The sequence below is a fragment of the Aureobasidium pullulans genome, assembly GCF_000721785.1.
Source record: "Aureobasidium pullulans EXF-150 unplaced genomic scaffold scaffold_9, whole genome shotgun sequence".
In the NCBI taxonomy this organism is placed as follows: domain Eukaryota; kingdom Fungi; phylum Ascomycota; class Dothideomycetes; order Dothideales; family Saccotheciaceae; genus Aureobasidium; species Aureobasidium pullulans.
In genome coordinates, this window is record NW_021941029.1 from 606,192 (window position 1) to 623,248 (window position 17,057).

General features: G+C 51.5%; 8 protein-coding genes across 8 annotated transcripts; 4 read left to right on the plus strand and 4 right to left on the minus strand.

Annotated features, from left to right (window-relative positions):
• Positions 1-569: 569 nt before the first annotated feature.
• Positions 570-3,425, minus strand: M438DRAFT_335244 (uncharacterized protein; the record flags this gene model as incomplete). Its single annotated transcript, XM_029903789.1, has 2 exons — positions 570-1,374; positions 1,429-3,425. The coding sequence occupies 2 exons, from the start codon at positions 3,423-3,425 to the stop codon at positions 570-572; spliced, it is 2,802 nt and encodes a 933-aa protein (XP_029760653.1).
• Positions 3,426-4,312: 887 nt separating this feature from the next.
• Positions 4,313-5,427, plus strand: M438DRAFT_374569 (uncharacterized protein; the record flags this gene model as incomplete). Its single annotated transcript, XM_029908512.1, has 2 exons — positions 4,313-4,453; positions 4,570-5,427. The coding sequence occupies 2 exons, from the start codon at positions 4,313-4,315 to the stop codon at positions 5,425-5,427; spliced, it is 999 nt and encodes a 332-aa protein (XP_029760654.1).
• Positions 5,428-6,082: 655 nt separating this feature from the next.
• Positions 6,083-7,206, plus strand: M438DRAFT_365368 (uncharacterized protein; the record flags this gene model as incomplete). The annotated part of the gene is made up of 3 exons (XM_029907787.1): positions 6,083-6,118; positions 6,170-6,454; positions 6,511-7,206. The coding sequence occupies 3 exons, from the start codon at positions 6,083-6,085 to the stop codon at positions 7,084-7,086; spliced, it is 897 nt and encodes a 298-aa protein (XP_029760655.1). The 3' UTR covers positions 7,087-7,206.
• Positions 7,207-7,576: 370 nt separating this feature from the next.
• On the minus strand, positions 7,577-8,867 carry M438DRAFT_296911 (uncharacterized protein). The gene is made up of 2 exons (XM_029901923.1): positions 7,853-8,867; positions 7,577-7,798 (listed from the first exon to the last, which is right to left on the minus strand). Exons 1-2 carry the CDS (start codon positions 8,719-8,721, stop codon positions 7,642-7,644), a joined length of 1,026 nt encoding a protein of 341 aa, XP_029760656.1. The 5' UTR covers positions 8,722-8,867; the 3' UTR covers positions 7,577-7,641.
• A 436-nt stretch (positions 8,868-9,303) lies between these two features.
• On the plus strand, positions 9,304-10,033 carry M438DRAFT_345591 (uncharacterized protein). The gene has a single exon (XM_029905485.1). The coding sequence runs from the start codon at positions 9,324-9,326 to the stop codon at positions 9,786-9,788; it is 465 nt and encodes a 154-aa protein (XP_029760657.1). The 5' UTR covers positions 9,304-9,323; the 3' UTR covers positions 9,789-10,033.
• Positions 10,034-10,483: 450 nt separating this feature from the next.
• M438DRAFT_355394 (enolase C-terminal domain-like protein) lies at positions 10,484-12,001 on the minus strand (the record flags this gene model as incomplete). Its single annotated transcript, XM_029907030.1, has 4 exons — positions 10,484-11,074; positions 11,131-11,736; positions 11,794-11,898; positions 11,957-12,001. 4 exons carry the CDS (start codon positions 11,999-12,001, stop codon positions 10,484-10,486), a joined length of 1,347 nt encoding a protein of 448 aa, XP_029760658.1.
• An 894-nt stretch (positions 12,002-12,895) lies between these two features.
• On the plus strand, positions 12,896-13,921 carry M438DRAFT_335250 (uncharacterized protein; the record flags this gene model as incomplete). Its single annotated transcript, XM_029903790.1, has 3 exons — positions 12,896-13,031; positions 13,088-13,116; positions 13,172-13,921. 3 exons carry the CDS (start codon positions 12,896-12,898, stop codon positions 13,919-13,921), a joined length of 915 nt encoding a protein of 304 aa, XP_029760659.1.
• A 585-nt stretch (positions 13,922-14,506) lies between these two features.
• Positions 14,507-16,394, minus strand: M438DRAFT_397160 (glycoside hydrolase). The gene is made up of 3 exons (XM_029909295.1): positions 15,633-16,394; positions 14,821-15,578; positions 14,507-14,762 (listed from the first exon to the last, which is right to left on the minus strand). The coding sequence occupies exons 1-3, from the start codon at positions 16,228-16,230 to the stop codon at positions 14,688-14,690; spliced, it is 1,431 nt and encodes a 476-aa protein (XP_029760660.1). The 5' UTR covers positions 16,231-16,394; the 3' UTR covers positions 14,507-14,687.
• Positions 16,395-17,057: the final 663 nt, after the last annotated feature.

Genomic DNA, 17,057 nt, shown 5'->3' on the forward strand with positions numbered 1-17,057 from the left:
TGTGATGCGTAGTTTTCCTGTCGTGTGATCGAACACAAGTTGCTGAGGACTGGAGACGGGTATTTGAGCAATTGAGACGATGCGCGTCACTGCCCTTGCTTGCTCCAAGCTTCCCCACTCACTGTCACATGCAAAATCGAGATGCAGGAAGGAACCTACCAAAATATACGCCTACTGCTAAAGATCGACGAATCAGAACTCACGGTTTCTGCCTTCAAAGGTGCTTAATTGTCTACATCTGGGATATGCTTTTGTGCATATAAAACACCGTTTTCAAGAGACGGGACAGGAACTTGGAAGCACAGCCTTGCATCTTCAGCTCCGTCATACCGAGGAAGTTGTTTTCACAGACCATTGAGCCAGAGCAACGTCCATGAGATTCACCAAAACGTGGTGAAGAGCTGAGGGCATTCTGTGTTTGCAGTACGTTCTTGACATGCGAAATGATTTGGGAGATTGAGAGTTGAGTCCTCTTCACAACACCAGACTCCCCCAGGCTTACGACGTGCCAGTCGAACGCGAATAATTATACATAAATCCCAGACACCCCTTGATGAATTGCACACCCTTTATTGCCCACCATGCGGTCCACCTTGGGTAGGATCGTTGAGATCAAATCCCGGCCCCGTCCCGAAGAAATCGGCCCAGTCCCACTCCAAAGTCATAGGCATCTGCCATAGATCCTGCGGTACAAACGGTTGTTGGAAACTTCCTCCTAAGTCGCCACCGATCTGACCTAGACCACCGCCATAGCCTTGCATATCGAAGTTTTCTTGAGGAAAAGAGGTGGGTGGGAATCGATTGTCGGGTTGTGCAAACATGTTTTCAGGCCCTGGAGGTACGGTTTGCATCCATGGTTCCGGTGGCATAGCGGTTGCCTGGAAAGGCGAGGTCTGCGCTGAGGTTGAGAAGGACATCTGACCCATTGGTGAGGGGTGGAACGGCTGGTGCTGCATATGGCCATCTGCGCGAACCGAAGGCGACGCTGTTGTTTTGCGTCCTGCAGGAAGCGTAGAGGTAGACAGGTTTGGAGTTTGCTGTGCCTGAACCGGTTGGGACGCCGAGCGACGATCTGAGGGTGCCGATTGTGTAGGTGGGCCGGCAGAATCGCTGTCTCGGGCCTTTCTCTTGCCTCTGCCTTTGATGTCTCTCTCGGCCTTGTCAAGGACTACCCTCGCGATGCGTTCGAACTCTTTACAAATCGAAGCCATCCTACGACAATGGACATTGCCGTCTTCATTGCATAGCATCTGTAGGAACTCGGTCATCGAGTTCATGAGCTTAAGGTCGGAGCGGGCTCTAGCATCTTGAGGGTTTTGCAGAATGTTGGCGAACAATGTGACGAGCGCAGATACAGGGTAGTACACAAGAAGCCTAAAAACTATGTTAGCACGAATTGTTCACACGTCGTTCATGCAATCAACTTACCAGACACAAGCGTGATCTTGACTAGGAATGTACTTGACAAGCGAGATAGACGTTCGTGCAGCATTCACGCACAAAGCCGCCGACATGAAGACACGAGGATTGAGTGGTCGCGCATTCAAACCAGCAATGGCGTAATTCGACAAGCGCGATGTCCAATAGCCGTGATGCACCGACATTCGATGGATGGTAGTAAGGCAGTTGTAGTAAGCAAAATGCATAACGACAATGTGCAAAACTAGTGGTGATTGGCCAACCATTTTAATTTCATGCTCAGGACGAAACTCGATAGGGATAGAATCTTTCCACTCTTCAAGTTCTTGATCCAAGTCTCCAATGGTATTCAACAACTCGCCATCAGTTTGACGAGCGGCCTTGACCGAGTAAAGTAGTTTGTAGACCTTCGACTGGATCATGGCGAAAACGCATTGGATGCGGAAGAGATTGACCTTGCTCTTGCCGTTCTCAATTGACACGACGCCAATGTTGTCCGGTGGATTCTCACTGGGAAGTTCAACGTTCATGTCGTCGTCATCCTGGATGGGGGGTCTTCCTGATCGTAGGCCTATGTCTTTATCCATCAGATATCCTATCCAGAATACGCGTTTCCGTTGCTCAGACTCGACTTCGTTGAGATTGAAATCAGATCCGCGCTTGTGAAGGCCAATGCTGTGTGCCAGTCTGAGGGCTGCAGCGACAAGGAAGAATCCCGGTTGTGGATTTGGCGTGCCTTGCATGAAAAGGGCCATACCCAATAGAGCTTGAACACTCAGCAAGTCATTGTTCCTCATGGTCAATTCGGAAAAAACAGCCAGGGCATTCTTCAGATAACCCCAAGCCTTTGCGTCCTCTTTCCGCGCATCATCCTCACCCATGATACGAAGCCTGTGAGAGATTGCGAGTGCTACGTTCAAGCTAGCCCACCATCCTGATCCTTCATATGGATCAAGCGAATAGTGTTTGTCGACCAAATGCATGAAGGTGGGTTCATGAAACAGGGGAAACACACAGTTGAAATTTTCGAAAAAGTCTCGTAGTAAAGCAAGAGCTTCGGGTTTGGGAGGTAAAGGCTTGTAAATTTTGCGGGAGAAAATGTCGTCAAAGATTTCTGGCTTCCAGACAGCCCATGCTCGGTCGTCGGTCGCTGCTTGCGATATCATGTCGCGGAACGAGGAATCGCCAGTCTTTTCGTTTACCCACTGGATACCCTTGGGCGAGAAGATTGAAAATCCAGACGAAGAGCCAATATAACGTGTTTCACCAGCATTGTTCGTGACCAGCGAGCACATTTGATCGGCCAATCCTTCAGCGGCCTTGTCCTCTGATGATTGAGCTTGGCCGTCCTGAAGAGGACCGCCCGATTGAGGACTGGTGAGTCCAGTAGGCGGAGTCGGATGAGCAGAAGTTGAACCGTCTCCGGCGACATGTGGTGAGATTGGCGATGCAAACGATGAGCCGGCAGCTTGTCTATCTGCCAAACGCTTCTCCAGCGTCCCTAGATCTGTCTTGCCGCCGTCATCCTCGCCTAGCAGTCCTGACATCTTGAGCAACCCTTCCATACGAGCAAGTCTGTTCTCTAATCCCTCAATGTACTTGGCGCCTTTGGGGGGTTGACGCTTCTTTTCCACCTGAGTGAAGATGCACTCAGTCTTGTAGTTTTGGCAATGCGAGCACTTTGGCATCTTGCCGTCACACTTGATCTTCTTCTTTCGACACATGTCGCAAGCTCGTGCTATGCGACGGCGCTTTGGGTCGCCCTGGCCCTGATCATTATCGTGGTCGTGGTCATTGCCGCGGTCGTCCTGTCCGTCACCATCATCGTCGTAGTTCCCGTCTAGATAAGCTGCGGCCTGTTGGAAGGTTGCGTGAGTAGGCGAGTTTCCAGCCGAGTATGGATTGTTGAAAACGCGCAGAGATGGGTTATGAGCCGCGCCTCCCGGTGGAGTGGTACCATAAGGTACTGTTGAAAATTGCGGTTGGTGGGGATTGTGAGGATTCATGGCGCATTCGAGGTAGGTGCGATATAGCGCACCAGGGAGCGCCGAGAGCTGCGATAGCACGGGGAGATGGCTCGAGGAGTGTGTATGATGCGCATTCGATAGTTGATAACGTCGGCCAGGTCTCTGATGCACTCTGCTGCTGCGCGCGTTTACTTTTTGCTTAGTTGACCGATGGCCCTAGGTCATCGACGGCCACCGGAGCTTAAAAGCGCCTAATTCCAGATACGACGCAACACGAACCTCCTCTGCAGAATCTCTCTAGCACTTTCACATGGTACGACTTCAACCTGCTTTGGTAATGCATGCGAAACAATTCAATTCTCACATGCTTCTAGTGCCTCTTCACATGCTTGTTTTGCTCTCCAGCTCCTTCTTTAATCAAAGCTTGGTCATGATTTATTAAGACTTCGCGGATTCGTGAGTCGCGAGTCGCGACTTCTCGGGCTGGAACCTAACAGACACGGATGCCGGACCAAGGTCCCTCCGGCTTTCCGTGCGGCCTCAGATAGATTCCGAATGAGATGCTTGTTGTACTCGAGTAGACAGCTGTACGGAGGACGGAAGCTCATTCCTACACAGGAGTGAATTGTTCGGGTTGTTGTCTTGAAGTGATGAAGTCTAAAGAGAGTCCCGAATTCACAAGCTTGGATTCATGTCACACATTTCTGAGCATGTTTTTGTCGTTAGCAACAAGCCATGAGTGTTGTTGTCATCCAAGCATGTTCCAAACGTCTCCCCCAGGACCAAGCACCTTTTGACAATTTTTGACCCTTCCACTTTGGGTCTGGAACATCTATCAACTCTCGCGAATTCTAACGCGAAACACTTGGACAGACCAAGGTTTTTCAGACATCTATCATCCACAGCCTCTTCGCAGATTAACCAAAATGCCTGGTGGACGCGGTCGCGGCGGTCCCATGCCACGAGAGGTTCAGGTCTCAAAGGCACTAAGCAAATTGCTTCGTCACAGTGCTGAAAAGGAAGGTCTTCAATTAGATGAAGCTGGCTACATCAACCTCAAAGACGTGGTAGGTCTCAAACGGTCTCTGTTCTGTGTTTCCGAATTTGTTTGCTTGCTTTCCAACAAAGTCTGCTACAATTTTGATCACACATCCCTTCCACATTCTGACTCTGACACTGGCAGCTAAACAACCAAAGAATCCGGGGCCTCAAGGCCACACTCGATGAAGTCAAGCAAATCGTAGCAGAGAACGATAAGCAGCGCTTCTCTTTGATCCACAAGTCTGCCGCTGTGTCTAAATCAGGCGTGCCATCCGATGATGCAGCAACATCTACAACTTCAGATATCCCTGCTCAACTTCCCGAGTCGGATGACCCTGCAGACTATCTGATCCGTGCAAACCAAGGCCATTCTTTGGAAATTGCATCTGAAAACCTGCTCACGCCTATCACCGAGGAGAACATGCCTTCGATAGTGGTACATGGAACCACTCACTCTGCATGGCCTCAAATCGTGGCCACTGGTGGTCTGAAGAAGATGGCTCGCACTCATGTTCATTTCGCCTCCGGTCTTCCCGCAGGATTCAAGTCAGAAGATAAAGATGGAAACGCCGCACCCGTCATCTCTGGTATGCGCAATTCATCATCAGTTCTGGTATACGTAGACATCAAGAAGGCCATGCAAGCTGGAGTCAAGTTCTGGACGTCCGAGAACGGTGTCATTCTAAGCGAAGGAGACGAGAATGGTGTTATTGGACTGCAGTTCTTTAGCAAGGTTGAAGACCGTACCGGCGGACAAGGAGTTTTGGTCGAGAACGGCACAGTCCTGAAGGATGCCCCTGAGTCGTGGACCAAGCATAAGAAAGCCGAGAAGCCAAAAAAGCAGCCTGATGTCAAGAAGGACGATGGAGCTCAACAGCCAGCATCAGCAGAAAGTGATGGCAAACCGTCTGGTGCTGAGTTGAAGAAGCGCGCAAAGGCAGAAAAGGCGGCCAGAAGAGAGCGCGAGAAGGCTGAACAGTCTGCACAAGGTCAAGAATAGGTCACTATCACGACTTTTGAAAAGAGTATGGCGCTGTGCAATAGCTCTGGCCAGCTCTCACACACCCTTATCGAAGACCGGATCATTGGCTCCAATCACTTTGAGCACTTGATCTTGAACAAATCCACCCCATATGGCTACATTCTACCACCTCGACTCTCTTACTACAGCAATGTGCAGTGATGCACCCATCAGAATGCACGAAATTTAAGACTAAGAGCACGCCATCCAAAGAGAGCGACTACCTGACGTTCTCTCTTCAGATCCAGCTCTATCTTCGAAAGTCGTTGTGCATTTTTTAAAATCGCATAGATCTGGTCAGGATGTTGTAAAAAGACGTGGGATATAATTTCAACTAGTTATTGCAACAAAGTGAGAGTGAACAGCGTTCATATGACAGTAAGTATCAGATCAATATCAGTAGATCACGGAAGGAAGAACGGTTAAACACAAAGAAGGGGGACTACAAGTGAAGTGTTGGTGAGTTGGTAGGACGACTGACACGTCCACAAACACAATCTGAATGGAAACCGATAGTGAACACCCGACCAAGCAAAGACCGCATTCCGCAGCTTTCTTGTCTACTTTAAAATCCTGGACGTGCTCCCTCTCTTCTCTCTCCATCAACATCATCCACACGTAAACACTTTCAATCATGACGGCAACCACAGACCAATCAGTTGCTACCAAGGTCTATATCACGCGCCTCCCAGAATATACGCGCGCGCTAACTTCATCACAGGAGGCCTTCGACCCTGTCGACGTCGCAGCCGTCCGTTACATTGACGTGGAGGACGAATCATCCGACGATGAAGCCTTCCTGGACGAGCTCGTTGGAGAGGTTTCTTCTGACGAGGAAGAAGTGATGGATGAAGAGACCGGCGATCTTATCACCACCAAGAAGTCATCAGCCGAGAGCAAGGGTGACGTTCATGCTCGCATCGTCGAGTCGGTCAAACAGTCAGAGGACTATGTCAAGATCAAGAACACCTTCCATGAGAAGCTTTCGACCATCACGGTCAAATACGTAAGTCTTTGTGTTGGAAACAATATCTCAACTTGAGATGACTGACACACCCTCAGGGCGCCGACTCTGAAAACGCTCACGAATCGACCGATGAGCAGATCCAGAAGGAGTCCACCATCGGCGTCGAAGACGAGACCGACACTGTCACCAACGACATCTCATCCGGCGACAAGTACGCACTCGTCATCGCCGACGGACACGAGACCCGCGAGGACGTCAAGGCCAACCACATGCAGCAGATCTGGAAGATCGCCGAAGCTGGAACCGAGTCAGAGTGGCTCTCAGACGGCGAGCCCTACCGCCGCAAGCTGGACGGCAAGGACGTCTGGGTCGTCAACATCGTCGAGAAGGCTCTGATCCAGAAGAAGCTTGAGAAGAAGAAGGCTCTGGAGGCCAAGGGCATGGACGTCGCTGTCTGGAACAGATTCCAGGATGCTCTCAAGATGAACGACGAGGCTACCATTGAGGAACTCCAGGAACTCTACAAGGGCTTCAACATCGAGGATGGAGCATCTGGAGGCGCTCCTGCTATGCCTCAGACAGTTGGAGGTGCTTCGGCCGAGCCCAAGGACAAGAAGCGTATTCTTCCTGAGAAGATCGCCGAGGTTGGCGAGTACTGCCGTGGAACTTGAAGGGTGCTTCATCTCTGCAAAGAGTAGTGGCGTGCGGACATCTGTCTCCATGCAACCGATGTAACGACAACATCTTCAAAAGTTCTGTATCGCCGTTTCCGTCTCGTTTGAAGGAATCACTAGCACAGGTTACTTGATGAATTAATGTTCGTCTTACAATTCTGCACCTTCCCATATTGTCATCATGCGATTTGTGTGAAGAAGGAGCGGCCTGGTTGCTACTTCCTTGCTTGGTTGTAGATTGCTCCTTCCCATCTGAGTGATCGGTCGTTCTTCCCCTTCTTACAGGCACTTCGATGGTTCCTTCCCATGCTACAGACGTGCCATTCGTAGACTCTTGCATGTCGACCGTGATCTTCTAAGTTGAGGTAGCAGGTTGAAATTCACGGTACGCAAAGGCTCCTTTTGCTCTCCAAGGTGAAAACGAGTAAAGCACGGGCGAGTAGAAGAACGAGCTGTAAAAGGCTTTCGTTTCGGAAAGTAGCAACAGTCTGCGGATGTCTATTCCGATGTAATCGCCGTATCAACATATAAATCATCAAAACTCAAGGCCTTCTATACAAGGACGTAGAGAGGTCGGGGGAGTTCGTCGAACGCCGGAGCAGCCTTGTGCTTAAGACCGATATAGGCTTCACGACGAGCAGGACTGCCCTTTGTCACTGACCACGTCTCTAAACCGTAGTACGTCGCGATGGAATGTACAAGCCAGCGTCTGATTACTGTCAGCGAAAGGATGTCGTTATAAAGAGCAAAAGCATTTACGTACCCGAATGCAGCGCTACGATCATCAACGAGACTCTCAAGGATCATCCTCTCCTTGGCCAAGTCATCACTGCTGATGCTCGCAATGCTGCTGTCATCGCTGACAACACTCTTCGACCGCTTACGATCATCGCTCATGGCTCCATTACGGCCAACGAAAACGATCTCCTCGTCCTCACTGTCGCCATCTACCAAGTCGTCCTCGGCCATCTGACGCTCCTTGGAAGACCACTGTTGTACAAAGCTTCTAACCTCCTCTTCCAGATCTTGAAGCATGTTCTTGGCACCGCGGCTCTTCTTCAGCTTCTCGCGAAGCTCACGAGGGACTCGAGCCGCGGCTTGCTCCTCCTTGGATCCGTGTGCTCGTGTGTCGCCAACATTGTTGGCACGGCGTGGAGTAATCTTAGCTTGAGCCTTGGCCTTGTACTCGGCATCCCACAACGGGGCGAGGAAATAGGGTACGTTGTGGATTGGGTATGTAGGACGGACCTCCCAATCGCTAGGAAGGGGAGGTTGAGCGTAAGGGTTGCTGAGCAAGCGGTCATTCTCCCATCGCTGTCTCCGGCGACTGCCCTCTTTGCCCTTGAGAAGAGCTTCGCGGCGTTTCAAGCTGTCGCGGCGAACGGGCGCGCTTCTCTTATACACAGTGTGTACTTCTTGCTTTGACCGTGGCTCGGCCGTGGCCATGGCGTTCGCGGCAGCGAGGGCATCGTCGTCGAGCGGAATCTCAATCGTGACGTTGGCGCGGGGTCTGGGAGGGGTCGGCGTCGAGATGGATGATGCCTGCAGCGCCTCGGCTGCCTGTTCCACTGTCCACGCCTCGATGTCGATGCCGGTGGGCGCTGCGGTAACGGGATCGTGTGAGATGGCCATGGTGAGAATGCGCCGATGAGCGAAGTGCGACTCGGGTGGAATGAACGAAGGTGAGGTGTAAGGGAGGAAGGAGGGGCAGGAGACAAGGAGAAGCAATCATCATCATTGATCGCACTTATCGCCACTGACCAATCGAATTCCCCGCAACGCCCATGTCCTAGTGCGGCCGATCGCCAATCTTTATCTGCTTCCCGGTTCCGAGGCCGTGACTCACCCTGCTTTCGGCGAAACGCTTGAAGCCTCTCAAACACATCGTCGTCACTCAGGCGCATTGCAGTAGGTACGCAGTAAACCAAAAGACAGTCTTCTGCTAAGCAAAAGTGATGCCATGGTTGATCTCTGACTGCCACATCAGACAAAAACAGCAAAAATGGAGTAGCTGGGAATCGAACCCAGAACCTTCTCCACTCAGTAATGCTCAAAGAGCAATGCTAAGAAGATGTCATACCACTAGACCACAACCCCAATTGTTGAAGCACTTTCTTGCTGCTTCAAACTATCGTTCTCAAACTTGCTCAAGCCACGTGCTCGTGGATCGCCAATACTACCATGCTCAAGCAGCCAGCATTCCTCACTCCCCCAAGCATACATACAAACACAACATGCCTCGAGGATCCGAATACAGCGACGAGAAGCGTGCAGCCGCTCTGATCATGTTTCTCATCTTCAAAGCCTCACACAGCGATGTCGAAGCACGAACAGGCGTCTCCAAGTCAGCAGTTCGACAAATGGCTTCCCGCGCACATAAAGCCGGTGTCGACAGAACTTCGATAGAAGAGTTGATCGTGTTCGCCCGAACGAAGCCTCGAAAAGGTCGACCGCGTCGTGATGCGACAGACAAGCCACCAAAGACTCCACGAGCTCGTGAGAAGGTACCGCAGTCGCTTGGACCTAAAGAAGCTGTCGACCAAACCTCTGGCCCGGTGCCACCGGTGCAACCCATAATCGACCCTATTTCGCTACCATCTGGTACCGAGGATCTATTCGAGGTCATCAAGAGTTGGAATCAGCGTAAAGAGCAGGCCATCAACGCGTCCTATCTTGCCATGACCAAGGAGCAGGAGTAAGGGATCCCGCATGAATACACATGGCATTCGGTGCTTCTTATCACGCCCATAGTAGCCTATTTTACACACTTAGGGGGGCTGCCGGATTCGACATGGTTCACAGGAGGGCAACCCTCGACAGTTATGTCATCATGTCAGGGTGATGCCAACAACGAGTGCTGTAATGACCGTCAACAATATTACGAGACCACGACGAACAAATTTCTTTCTTTTATGTGTCTACTACATGTATTGAGATATTAGCCAAGTGCTGAGATGCATCATGTGCCAGTAGCAGACCCTTTTCATGGACTATCTCAATATGGAGCTTTCCAAATGTCATTCATCCAAGAGACACGTTCCACTAGCACACGAAGAGGTAACCACCACTGGTGCAAAGCGTTTAATGCCATCATGCTATCACCACATTACGATAGATAGAGAGCATCGAAGGGACGAGCAAATCGCAGAACCCATGTAGAACGATCTATACATGAGCTATCACATGGGGATCGAACCTCAACAAAGGAGACAGGGTGACCTGCTTCAGCGACCATACTTCGCCAAATCAAGAAATGCCATTTTCCCCAACCACCTCCGGAGCTGTAGCACCACAAGATTGACTCAAGTATCGGTGTTTGATAAATTGTTCGTTTTGAATTGCCATTACATATATCGTTAAAAAGGGAATCTATTCACAAGATCGGACCAAACATCTAGATTCTCTCGCCCTCGAGAATAGGTCTGGCCTCTTCACTCTTCCACCAACTGACACCCTCCTTGCCAGGGTACTCGAACTGGTCCATGCTCTCAGGCTTCATCTCAACACTGTATCCAGGCTCGGTAGGGGTGGTATAGTAACCGTCCTTGATGACACTGGGGTTGAAGAAGTGCTCGTGCAAGTGGTCGACGTACTCGAGGACACTGAGCTTACCACTGACGACAACGTAGTCGATGGTGCTCAAGTGTTGGGTGTATTCGGGGAGACCGACACCACCAGAGTGAGGAACGATCGGTACACCGAACTTCTTTGCGATAAGGAGAACGGCAAGGACCTCGTTGACACCACCCATGCGGCAGGCATCGATCTGGCAGACATCGATGGCACCTTGTTGCAGAAGCTGCTTGAAGATGACACGGTTCTGGCACATCTCACCGGTAGCGACACCGATGTTGTAGGGCTTGAGGGCTTCGCGAATGGCCTTGTGACCGAAGACGTCGTCGGGGCTGGTGGGCTCTTCGATGAACCAGGGCTTGAACTCGGCGAGCTCCTTCATGTACTCGATGGCCTCTGGGACGGACCAGACCTAGGAGAAGGAAGGTTAGTATACATTGCTGACATGCGAGGTTCGAGAGGACTCACCTGGTTGGCGTCGACCATGAGGAAGTTGCCTCTGTCGTAGCCAATGACCTCTCTGGCGATGCTCAATCTCTCCTTGTCCTCGGCAACGCTGGTTCCGACCTTGAGCTTGAAGTGCTTGTAGCCGGCGTTGAGAGTCTCCTGCAGCAGACCCTTCATCTTGTCCTTGCCGTAACCCAACCAACCAGCACTGGTGGTGTAAGCAGGAACGGCTCTGTTGGCCTCGGCGTGCTTGATACGCTCGGCCTTGCCGGGCTCCTCCTTCTTCAGCATCTCGATAGCCTCCTCCTTGGTGATGGCATCGGTAATGTATCTGAAGTCAATACATGAGACGAACTCCTCAGGAGACATCTCAGCCACGATTCTCCAGACGGGCTTGTTCAGTGTCTTGGCCCACAGATCCCAGATGGCGTTGACGACAGCACCGAGAGCAAGGTGGATGACACCCTTCTCGGGACCAATCCATCTCAACTGACTGTCCGAGACGAGGTATCTCCAGGTCTGGCCCCAATTTGAGACCAAGTTCTCGAGCTTCTTACCCTCGACACGAGCAGCCAGCAGAGAGATGGCCTGGCAGACAATCTCGTTGCCGCGACCAATTGTGAAAGTCTAATAAGAGTCAACATTGAGATGTGGGGAAGCTGGGGAAGGGATCGTGTGACTTACCATACCGTGACCAGAGAACTCGGAGTCAGTGTTCAAGATACAGTAGGCGGCAGAGTAGTCACCAGCAGCGTTCATGGCATCGGAACCAGTCTTGTCGAGGGACGTCTGGCTTGTGTCAGCTACGGTTGTCGAGGGTGGATGATGGGTAAACATGTTTACTCACAGGGAATCTGACGTCCCTCGTCGTGGCCTTGGTAATGGTAACCATGTTGTGTGATGTGTAGAATGTAGCTGGAGAACAGGAGAAGAGAGAGAAGAATCAATTGAGAGTACAGATAGCCTAACAGTGGGAAATGGGACAGGTTTTGTCTAATGGCCGACCTCAAATCTGCCGTCACAGCGTTCCCCACTACCCCACTAGTGTCCGGGGCTCCAGCGTGGTCCAGCAATGAACCTTCGCCGCTATTGGTGCATAATTTAGGCTGGAGTTCTTCCGAGAGCTTTCAGTCGCCGAGAAGACGGACGTGCCTCAAAGGTTTCCCCGAAACAGGGTCAAACGTTGGAGAAGGGCATGGCGGGCAGGAGATATACTTCGCAGTTGCTATTATCCGGACGCCTTGTGATGAAGTTAGTTTGTTTCGCACCATTTTCTGGAAGAGTTGGCGAGCTTACAAGCTTTGCAAAGACCTGGCTCAGTCACAATCTCGTGTTTCTAACCGTCAAGCTGGTGCAAACAGGCGGAGAGAGCTGATGAAGCGCGTGCCGCAGTGTAAAGTAGGAGTTACTCAAAGGGGCTGTTCCGAAGCCGAGTGGACTGCATCTCAGCTTGGTGAAGCGCGTCTTTGAAGAGAGTCAAAATGCACGAATGCATCGCACACGGTTGAGCTGACCATCGAGAGCCCTAGTGGTACCAACTCTCAATAGCCGCGACTCCGGTCATACAAGAGCTCGTGTATTGCGACAAAGATTTTGCAAAATCTGGCCTTGACGGGAGTTTCGCTGCAAGCTGGGTCTGCTGAAATTGGCAGGGAGTGCAGGAGAGACAAATTGTGGGGAAGCCATCTCAGGGCGTTTCGATGTTTGTTCGCGTGGCTTCAAGAAGCAGCAGCGAACGACTCGAGCTCCCTCGACAAGTCTGCATTGCCCCATCTTCACGGCCAACATGAGTGGACGCATTCCATTGCTGTTCCAGCTATGCCTTGTCTTCTTCACCGTCTTGGCGAGGGCAGCTGCCCAGGAGCCCCTTGTCGATGAGAGGCCGATATACCGTGCAGGGGATGCCATCCCCGTGACGTGTCGTAAGTATATTGACTCTCTGCATCTCAGCATGTCTTCATTTGCTGACCTGTCCAAGTGAACAGAACATCAGACACCGGCGAGCATGTAAGCGACATCTACACCTTGACTCCCGACCGGCACAACTAACACACTGCAACAGGTCACGGATGCCTCAGGACAGCTTCAATATGTGCCCTTCCCCGTGTGCAATGAGACCGGACGACCGCTAGAGATCTACTTTGGTGTCGAGAAGGACATCAATTGCACCATCGACTTCATCTCTGACCCCATGTTCCATCTCCTCGAGTTCTACGTTCACAACGACGCCCCCATGACCTGTCGCATTCCCGCTCGTCCCATTGTCGAGTCTTCGCTGGCCGACAAGGCTCCCAAGGAAGATCCGTCGATCGAGGGCCAGGGCAGCTTGAGCACTGATTACATCCCCTTGATCATTGCCTTGACCGGCACCCTGCAACTCTCGCATTTGCACGTCTCGTCACACCTCAACATGCTGCTGCATGCCGCCCCCAAATCCGTCTCGCCCGGTGTCATCGATGCCGCCACTGCATACTCCATCTCCACCCGCCCGCCGACCCGCATAGTCATCGGTGACGCTCTACCATTCACATTCTCAATCCGCTGGTACTCCGGCCAACAACTGCCGTCTGGCTGGTCCGGCGTCGGCGGTCATATCTACGCAAGCACTTTGATCTACTGTATCTTGAGTGCTGGTGCCGCAGCTGCCATCTGCATCGTCTACTTCCGAGGCGTCGAATTGCCGAGAAGGCTCAGGAACCATGGAAAAGATAGGATGACTGGAGGCATGGAGGGTGGCAGACTAGGTGGCTATGGATACAATGCGGGTACTAGCAGTTATGCGCTTAGTTCTGCTGGAGGAAAGAGAGATTGAAGACATGTCATCATCTTGGATATTTCTTGTACAATTGCATACAACATATAAACAGGTTAGCAGCACGATGCTTCGTTTGAGCATGCCACACTTTATGCCATTAAATTGTGTTCGCCCTCTTGCAGAGTCGATGCTGCAGAATAAATGCCATTGACCGTCGGAAAACAGGATGTTCATGTCATGTCCTAGGCATGTCTTCTGTCGTCTAATCTGCACGTAGAATGCTGTACTGTATTGATCCTTTGAAGTCAACAAGATTGTGACATGCGCACCATATTGGTAATAGAAAAAAGCGATGGAAGATATAAGTTGAATACGGAAGGCACAGCTAGGAAGGAAGGTTTGAGCAAACAGCAAATGAACACCGAAAATAAATCCTGACATTGTCAAAAAGTGAAATCCAGACTCATCTAAAAAGCATGATCCGTCTATGAACGAAAGTGACTCGTTATACCATTTCCACCTTTCCAAACCACCATCCTGTGCCCCCCCCCCCCCCCCAACAACCCCTCGGCCACCACCCGACGGAGCCACCTACTGCCCCCTGGCTGTACAGACCCCCCCCCCCCCCCCCCCCCCCTCTTTTCCTAACCCAACCAGTTCATAAAAGTCTTCCCCCATCAAGAATCGAAAGTTATTTGTTTGTGTGTGTGTGTCATGTTATTTGCTTTTTTCCCTCCTTCAATGTCGTCGTGTGTGTGATCGAGTCTGCCCAGCAGGTCTCGAGGTTTCGTGTAGTTGGACCGTTGATTCGGTAGATCGTAGATCAAGAAGAAGACGAGGGACCCTTGTTGACACCCTCGCCGCAGAGTTCGACGTGGGCGTTGAAGTTGCTCCAGCTCTGAAGATTTAGTCAGTATGTGTTCAAAGTCTGGAATATGATGTTGAAATGAACTCACGCAAGAAGCTGTAATGGCCATGCCACCCTTGGAGTACTGCACAACCTTGTTGTTTCTGTTGATGCTGACTTCAGGAGTAGTGCCGCCAATGCCAAGGTCCTTGGGGAAAGGAATCATGGAAAGAACAGGGCCGGAAGAGTCGGCCTCGAACTCCCAGTACTGGTTGGCGCCCACACTGACCGAGACGGTAGCCTTGTCCTTGACCAGAGCCCAGGCAAAGACTGCATCGGTGGGGTACTCGTAGTTCTTGATCTTGCTGGAAGAGCCGCCGTAACATGCGGCAGCCTTGGGGTGAACGCGGTACCAGTAGACGACCTGATCCATGGTGATGACGGGGGCCTTGCCGTTCTTCCACCGGTTGAGGTAGTACTTGGCCATGACGCGCCAAGGGGCGTGGTTCATGCCCTCGACATAGTTCTCCATGCCGTTGCTGTAGGTGACATAGTCGGTAGCGCTGACGTTGGTCATGCTGGGAAGATCGCGAAGATAGTGAGATTCGCAGAAGTCGTTCCAGGTGAGCACTTCGATGATGTCGGGGGAAAACTCATTGTTGGCGATGCTGTGGAGACGCTGGGCGAAGAGGGTGTCCGAGTAGGCGACCCAGGAGTCGGAAGCAACGCCGTTGTTGAGATCCTTGTATTGCCAGGGAGAGACGGCCATGATGTAAGGACCGGTCTTGCCATTCTTGGTGAGTGCAGCCTTGAAAGCCTTGTCTGCGGTGCAGGTCATGTTGGCTTCCATGAGAGGCCATGCTTGCCCTGTGAGAGGGTCAGTCGAAGAAACGTAGTCATCAGATATGCGAAGTCACTTACAGTTGAAGTAGCCATCAATAGCAGGGTAGTCGCTCATCATCTTGGCGGCCGACTTTTCAGGGGAGGTCTGGGCAGCCTGTGCGTACGAGACAAGAGCGGGAGCCAGAGTGATAGGATGACCTGCGCCCTTGCAAGAGTCCTTGAGGTCTTGGAAGAACTGATTGCCATATGCGTCGTTCTTGTCGCCAGCGTAGGTCGAAACAAGGATGTTGGTGTTCCAGCGCATAGCAGCAGAGCTGCCAGCGTGCTTGGTGATCATGTCGGTCATGAAGGTCGTGTTCCAGAATTTGTTGCAGGTCGTGTAGCTCATGTCGAAGGAGAACATGAGCTTGAAGCCAGTCTTCTCAGCAGCCTGGAAGGCATCATCGATACGGTCGACTTGCCACTTGCGGCTGGGAGAGTTGCAGTCCGGAGGGATCCAGTTCAGAGAGAAGCCATCGATGCCAGCCTGTTGAGCAGCCTTCATATCGGTCTTCCATTGTCCAACCGTGTAGGCGTAGGAGTTGTCGAGCATGAAATGCGCAACAACAGACTTTGCGGCGGCAAGGTGAACACTGACAGCGGCAAGGGCCAGGGCAGTCCAGATCTTGGAGAACATGATTGTTTGGTTGATTGAATGGAAGGGTCAAGTGAAAGAAGTGCGTGTTGTTGATATAGCGCAGGCGCTTTGGAATATTGAAGAGAATGAATAAAAGGAGTGGCACACTACTATCAAAGTAGTGTAAGGAGTGTCGAAGGAGTGACTGAATGAACGGAAAGGCGTAAACGCCAAAGGGTGGCTGTATAGAAGGCAAATCGACCAAGAGAATGAAGGTACAAGAATGAAGAAAGGGATGCACACCTACATGTCCTATATACAATGTCTACAGATCCAAGGAGGCGACCAACATCCCGACTCCACACATGAAAAATGCCATGCTCCTCCCAAGTTTAATTGCGCCGCCGTTGTTCGCAAACTGGTTGGTCCGGGAGGGAGGGAGGGATGGAGACATCAGAACTGGTGCAGTAGGCAGTCAACGGGAGGACCCGCACCTGTTGTATCAGATATAGAAGGTTGCATGAGATGCAGAAGCGTTTCAGGAGCCGCGACCGGGCAGAAGTTGCTTGCTATTGCCGTGCTTCCAGAACCTACAAAACATACACCGTCTCGTCGACTTCGAGACTGCCTCGACTAGTAGACATGTATGAGAGGATAGTCTACCTACTGACTGCGACTCACGATCAAGAAATGCGCGCTCAGCATAAGGCACCCACGACCACTGTATGGGGCAAAGCAATCACCGCAGTCGCGGCGTCCAGTGGCATGCATCAAGGTCGCACACTCTTATCACTGGACCCATACAACCATCTCTGTGGATCCCCAAATTAATTTCCTTATACACGGATGTCCGGAAGCTGGATGTGGTGCCCTGGTAGGGTGTGGAT

Coding starts and splice junctions, on each gene's coding strand:
- M438DRAFT_397160 (XM_029909295.1), bottom strand. CDS start 16,230: ATGTTCTCCAAGATCTGGACTGCCCTGGCCCTTGCCGCTGTCAGTGTT. Junction 15,579..15,632: donor TATTGATGGCTACTTCAACT/GTAAGTGACTTC, acceptor ACCCTCTCACAG/GGCAAGCATGGCCTCTCATG. Junction 14,763..14,820: donor TGGCCATTACAGCTTCTTGC/GTGAGTTCATTT, acceptor CTAAATCTTCAG/AGCTGGAGCAACTTCAACGC.
- M438DRAFT_296911 (XM_029901923.1), bottom strand. CDS start 8,721: ATGGCCATCTCACACGATCCCGTTACCGCAGCGCCCACCGGCATCGAC. Junction 7,799..7,852: donor GATCGTAGCGCTGCATTCGG/GTACGTAAATGC, acceptor GACAGTAATCAG/ACGCTGGCTTGTACATTCCA.
- M438DRAFT_345591 (XM_029905485.1), top strand. CDS start 9,324: ATGCCTCGAGGATCCGAATACAGCGACGAGAAGCGTGCAGCCGCTCTG.